This window comes from Molossus molossus, unplaced genomic scaffold, assembly GCF_014108415.1.
Source record: "Molossus molossus isolate mMolMol1 unplaced genomic scaffold, mMolMol1.p scaffold_m16_p_17, whole genome shotgun sequence".
Classification (NCBI taxonomy): Eukaryota; Metazoa; Chordata; class Mammalia; order Chiroptera; family Molossidae; genus Molossus; species Molossus molossus.
Genome location: NW_023425352.1, coordinates 28,139,821 through 28,146,778, shown reverse-complemented (window position 1 = coordinate 28,146,778; position 6,958 = coordinate 28,139,821). Strand labels below are relative to the sequence as shown.

At 46.6% G+C, this 6,958-nt stretch overlaps 1 protein-coding gene across 1 annotated transcript; it reads left to right on the top strand.

The window, feature by feature from the left end:
* Positions 1–633: 633 nt before the first annotated feature.
* Positions 634–2,076, top strand: LOC118632034 (cytochrome P450 2C42-like). Its single transcript, XM_036264647.1, has 2 exons — positions 634–771; positions 1,747–2,076. The coding sequence occupies exons 1-2, from the start codon at positions 642–644 to the stop codon at positions 1,926–1,928; spliced, it is 312 nt and encodes a 103-aa protein (XP_036120540.1). The 5' UTR covers positions 634–641; the 3' UTR covers positions 1,929–2,076.
* The last annotated feature ends 4,882 nt before the right edge of the window (positions 2,077–6,958 follow it).

Genomic DNA, 6,958 nt, shown 5'->3' with positions numbered 1-6,958 from the left:
GAGCAGGAGGGAGAGAGGGGGGAAGAGAGAGAGAAGCATCGATGTGAGAGGGACACATCGACTGGTTGCCACCCACACAGCGGGGCCAGGGACAAACTGCAACCGTGGTACATGCCCTTAGTGGGAACCGAACCCAGGTCTCTGTGGTCTGCAGGCTGATGCTCTAACCACTGAACCAAACCAGCTATGGTAGAAGAGATTCTTTTTAGTTAGATCACATGTCTATTTACAAAAGCCGTATGGACAGATAACTCCAGACATTTCAAGCTCCAGCAGAGACTTCTATTTCAACCCAGAATCCACATATGAGGTGAGTGAAGATTTAAGTGATAAAATAAAGTAGCTGGTGGGGATATTCCAGTGTCGAAACATGGTGATAAGCTGAATGGATTCAGGTCTGGCACCCCAGGACTCAGTACTTCAGATGGAAATCACTTGAGCAACACGCCTGCCACTGGTCTCAACCTGCTCAGTGTTTATTATTTGTTCTCCCTGGCTCACAATGCCACTGCCCTTCTTTGGACCTATGAGTCCTTATCTGTAGATCATAAAATTGGACTAAATAACTTGCAATCTCTCTTTCAGCTCCACGACTTCTTCATAACTCAGTTTCCATCTGTTCCTTCCAGGGCACGAACATAATGACATCTCTGACCTCTGTGCTGCATGATGACAGAGAATTCCCCAACCCAGAGAAGTTCGACCCCAGCCACTTCCTGGATGAGAGAGGCAACTTCAAGAAGAGTAACTACTTCATGGCTTTCTCGGCAGGTACTACACGTTTATGTTCTTTGGTGCTTCTGAGGACAGGACATCTTTCGGGAATCAGTTGAAACTCACGTAGTACTCACTCTGGGACTGGTAGAATTCCCTTTGTCCATGACCGGAAGCGCCAGTGCCCATGCCCACACACTTTCCCTCCTTCTGGTACATCCTCATTGTTAGGCCAGGTCACTGGTGTTTTGGAGAGTTGACTCAATTCTTCCAAATTCAGAAATGAAAGTTGAGCTTGTTCCTGAAAAGATGAGAGGAGTGCATGCATCCCAGTGAAAAGCAACGGTTGATATAAAACTTGAAACTTCAGCCCGGCCGGTATGGCTCAGTGGTTGAGCATCAACCCACGCACCAAGAGGTCGCTGTTTCGATTCCCGGTCAGGGCGTGTGCCCAGGTGGTGGCCCCAATCCCCAGTGAGGAGCACGCAGGAAGTGGCCAAATGATGTTCTCTCTCATCGATTTTCTATCTCTCTCTCTCCCTCTCCCTTTCTCTCTCTCTAAAAATCAATAAAGAAAAATAAATTTAAAAAAAACAAAACTTGAAACTTCAGGCTGTGTGGAGATTGATGAAGAGTAGGTATACTCAGAGCAAGGACAAGGCTGTGAAGAATGTGAAAAACAATCATGAAACATCAGTCTAGGAACAGAAAATACAGTCAATGTCTGTGTGTTTCTAGAAAAAGATTGATGGAGACTTGAAAGAGAGGTTATAGTGTGAGAACAGCTAATGAAATACTTGGCGTAGTGCTGATACTCAGGAAATATTTGTGGATGGAACAATACCTGTTCGGATAAGATGTGAAGTGGATAGATTGCATGTCCACCCTGTGTCCATCTGCTTGGCCAGCTGTTCTGCCTGTCATCCATCCATTCAACCACGAGTCAACTGATTACTTACTGCACATTCTCTTTCTGGCGTCCAGAACATCAGTGTGCAAGGATGACCTACTCTCTATGTGTGTTATTTACAGGAAAGCGGATGTGTGCTGGAGAGGGCCTGGCTCGCATGGAGCTGTTTTTATTCCTGACCACCATTTTACAGAAATTTACCTTGAAACCTGTGGTTGACGCCAAGGACATCGACACCACCCCAATCATGAATGGGTTTGCTTCTGTGGCACCCCCTTACCAACTCTGCTTCGTCCGGGTGTAAGGAAGGACAGACTTCCTTCTGCAGCTCCCTCTCTGCTGGGGTATTGGTCACCGCTTTCCCTCTTCATCCCCTTCTAGGGGGTCTCTCCTCTGACCTCTCCTCTCCTCATCACCCCATTCTCTCAAGATCCAGAAATATCCCATCTCCATTGAAGCAGAATTTCCTGAGTTCCACTGCAAAATAGATCGGCTCTTCTCCATACTGTGAAACATTTGTATTGGCCCCACACATGCTGACATGGTGTTGAGGGGTACTGTGCTGCCGTTGTGAACCGGCAGGCTAAACCGTGTGCCAACGCAGAGCGTTCTCCTCTGCTCGTTTTAAAGGAAAAGCACACTTTCTGAGCCAGGTCTCAGCTTCCCTTCCTTGAGCATAATGCAGGTAAGTCATGAAATAAAATAATACAGTGGCACGCCGGCCCTCTTCATGACAAGCACAGAGGAGGACAAGATGTGTGTGCAAAAACACTCTCTTGGCTGTGCGTCACTTAGTTACTTAGGGCTTGGATGTAAAAGAGAAAAGTTATGTTCAGGAGCAGCTTCATCATGTGGGGAAATACTGAGATCAGCGACAGTGAGGAATTACAAAGCAAGCCATAGAAACCTAGAAATAAAAGTCAGGGCATACATTGTTGAAAAGATTGGAAACAGGAAATCGATAGAGAAAATCAATGAAAACAAAGCTGGTTTTTTGAAAACTTCCATAGAATTGATAAACCTCCTCAAAAGAGTGAAGACACAAATGACTACTGTCCGAGTTAAAAGAGGGGCCGTTGTTTTGATGCCATGGACACTAACAGGATAATAAAGGCTTATTATGAGCAACGCTATGCCTACAAATTTGATGACACAGGTGAAATTGGTCATTGTCGTAAGCACACAGCCTGTCAACATGTCATAATGGGACCCTGACCCTTCGTTCCCCAGGTGGACACACTGCTTCACAGCAATGCGCCTGTGGGGTTGGGGGGTTGGAAGATGGATGTTTTGTAACCTTGTGTTAATGCACTCTCAACCTTTTGTTAATGCATTCTCGGGAACCTGGCCCGCCTAGGTGCATTGAGTGCTTCATTTGCATGTGAATAAGGGTTTGTTATCTATTGGCTTCAAAGTCTCTTCCTGTAAAAAGCAAGATACAAAGCTAGGGTGTATGGTTTGTAGAAACACCATCTCAGGCAAATAATTAATACAAATTCGCTTGTATCCTGGGGGTACAATCTGCAAATCAATGGGACTGCGTCCAAAGATCTGGAGCATATGCTCCCTTGCAAAGCTCCCCCTCACTCCAAGCAGTATGTGCTTGTAGTTCCATTGCAATGCACCAATCCTGGCAGGCCGAGAGATGGCATGTGCCAATTAATGCCCTTTGTAAAAAACCAAGGAACTAGTCAAAAGACCCCTGTACCCTAAGTGGATGTGAGTTGAGCCATATCGAAGCCAGAAAGAGGCCCAGCCAGTGTGCCTCAGTGTTGAGCGTCGTCCCATGCACCAGGAGGTCACCGGTTTGATTCCCGGCCAGGCCCACGCCCAGGTTGCGGGCTCCATCCCCAGTACCATATTTCTCTCTTATTGATGTTTCTATCTCTCTCTCTCTCTCCCTTCCTTTCTCTAAAATCAATAAAAATATATTGAAAAGAAGAAACGAGAGCAAAGGGGACCATGTGAAGTAAATCCTGAGTGTTCTCATCCCTCATGCCTGGTGTGTCTTGTCGGCTCCTTCAGGCAAGAAAAAAGAAAAGCATTCATTTGGGATCAAATTGCAATTCTGGAAACCCAGATTTGGGTAGTGTCCTGCTAGGGAGTAAGTGTCAGGGGTTTTTAAGAGGCAATTTTAATGGGTACTGGTGGCAGAAAGCTAACCTTGGCTAGACACGTGTCAGTTGCTAAGTACAAGTCTGTTTCTGTGACAAGTCACAGCTGTTTTTGAGGAGTTCCCAGAGGATTTCTGGTTCGGCCCAGTTCAAAGTTCATGTTCTGTCCAATGAGGAAATGCATTCAACCCATCTGCTCAGTGGCCTCCCAGCTCCATTTAAAGCCCCTTAACATAAATGACTCTATTTTATTACACATTTGACACTTAAATTCCATCCCCCTTATTCTTGTACACTACACACTCCAGAGTCGCTGCTCATGAATTGCACAGAGCTCAGGAGAGACCCCTTTGCCCATACTGGCACCAAATATCATTTGGCTACCAGTCTGACAATGTGCTCCAAATTCAAACATCAAACAAATAATTTTATGATGTAAGTATGTCTCTAGAGGACATACTTATACTTAAAAAACAAAAGTATTTGTTTATCTGAATTCGGATTTAACTCAGTGTCCTGCATTTTTGTTGGTGAAGCCTGGTGACCTTATCCACAGAACCACCGTTAGTGTCGATGATGAGGAATTACCCTTGTCCATGGCTCATTACTTGGGTCCGCGTTCTTTCAATCAAGGAATAAATCTTATGGGGACTGTCACATCTATCCAGGGAATCTTTCAACATCTGTTTTTGCTGCTTTCACCTTCAGCGCCTTTGACAGTGATCACTATACAAGAACAGAAGGGTAAGGTTAGGACCAGGGAATTGGTACCAGGGAGGAGTCCAGTGCAGAGTTCCGTGTAGGTGGCTGCCTTGACCACAGGTATGATGCCACGTGCGGCAGTAGAGGTGGGGTCAGAGCTGAGGGCCTCGTCCCAGGTGGGGCAGAATCCTTAGGATTTAGTTTCTGATTCCTGGCTGGGTATTGGGGCCCCAAAAGGAGCCCTAGGACTTTGTGCTCCAGCCGGACACCAGGTGAGGGTGATTGGGATGCTGGCTCAGATGTGAGCACGCAACAGGGTCACAGGAGACGGGATGAGGAAGAATTTGGTGTAATTTGTGGTGTACGATGGTCCCTGCAGGTGCCATCAATCAGGGATTATGCATCCTCAGTGCAGGGGCTCCCACTGTGAGGGGGAGAGAATACCCCAGGCTCAAGGCCGCTGCTCCCAATGAGCAGGCTCAGGACACAGGAGGCAGCCCTGGATTCCCAGAGGGTTGGGGTGTGGTTGGAGCTGCTGAATGAATGGTCTCCTGGATCCCTCCAGGTCCTTCGAGAGGAACACATGAATCTGGGGAGAGGTCTGGGGTTGTCCTGGGAGCTCCTTCCCCTGCCACGGGGGCAGCTCTGAGTGGAGAAGGGCAACCTGATGAGTGAAGCTGATTGGAGGAATCCCATGTGCAAGCCCACCCTCCAGTGCACCTGACGTGCTGAGTGAGAACTTACTGCTGCCTGGGCCCCGCACTGCCGGGGCACCGGCCCTGGAGTGGCCAGCCTCGGGCCCTCCACAGCCCTCTCACCTCTCACCACTCAGTTCAAAACTATCATTTAAACCAACAGGTATTTATAAAAGCCCAGAAGCATCTTTTGCTTTTTCTAATCATGGTGGTACAGGTAACATTAAAGGCAGAAAGAGTGTTTTGATATATCAAGTGATTCTGGTAGCTGAAGTGCTCACAGAAAAAGTATTTCTCAGGGAAAGTGGGCTGCCTGTTGGATGATTTGCTGCTCACATTGTCCAGACAGCACCACAGAATGAGAACAGCCTAAGTGACACCTGTCCTGGAAACTGTCACACCACCCAGATGGAGAGTGAGCACAAGGGAAATCACCACGAGCTCGTTCCTGGCAGGTTGGCTTCAGCCTCAGACAACCCACCCCTTGCACACTGTCTTCACAGCTACCCATCCGGGGACTGCCCGGTTTGGGGGACTCTCCAGTGACTTCCTTGAACTGTTTTCTGTGAGTAGTTTCTCCAGATTGAAACGTTGCTATCGGTAGGAAAGTGAGACTTATCTAGCTACCCCATCATCACCAGGAGGAACTTCACCACATCCCTGGACTTGATTAAGTGAAAGGGAACCACTTCCATTCACCCTTCCGCCCTGGAGTGACTCTCTGGGAACAGGCTGGGGCAGCGCTTTATCCTGATTTCAATCCCGGACCTCAGTGTGTCTGCACACCCTTCAGAAGGGAAGGAGCCCAGTGGACCACACCCAGGAGTGAGGTTCCTCACCAAGGATCTGTCCCTGGAACAGGGATTCAACTCAGGGATCGAACTGGTGACCTTTTGGTGCATGGGACAACGCTCATCCCACTGAGCCAAACCAGCCAGCGCTGATGCAGATCTTAAAATATTTGTAACAATGGACAGTGGCAGGAATTCCAGGTGGGCTGAACACATATGGAGAGAGAGATGTGTGGCGGAAAAGACTTTAGGTGGATGGGAGCGAGGAGCCTTAACGGAGTATAACCAAAGATGCATTTGGATAAACATGGGGATGGAGGTTGATGTCTGTTAAGTAACTACAGACGTGATGCTTGCATGGAAAGTTTGATTTGATCAGATAGATGTATAAACCAGAACAAGAACAGAAGAGAGATAACTAATAGAGAAAACGATTCTCTTTCTGTAGAACAATCCGTACAGTAAGAATGAAGCCTAAGGACCAGCTGAGAGATACTTTGTTTCTTTACACGTGGTTTCTAGGAGAGTCTGGACCTCTTCCTGGCCTTGTGATTTTGGACATGTTAATGAAGGTGTTTGTGACTCCGTGTCCATATTGGTTAAATGGGGTTAATTAAACTGTACCAATTTCACTGAATTATGAGGATTGAGCACATTGTTTTCCTATGAGAAGAGAGCCCACCACATCCACAGTGTATGCCTGTGAAGACCATTTTCACCTACTGCCTATGTGTCCACTGCAAATATACACCACAATGTACTTAACCACCTCCAACAGCATTTTTTTTTTCAAATCTATCATGAATAATCATGAAATGAACATCCAGATCTATATTGATTAAGGTACACATTCAAGAATATCCATGAAATAAATGTCTAAGAAGTGGAATTACTTGAAAGATGGGTATGTGCGTTTAACATTTTAACAGATATGGTCAGATTGATCTTCAAAGAGAATGCATGAATTTACACTCCCACAGACCAGTCATTGATTCATTCATGGGTTCATTGATTCATTCATTCATTCAAATA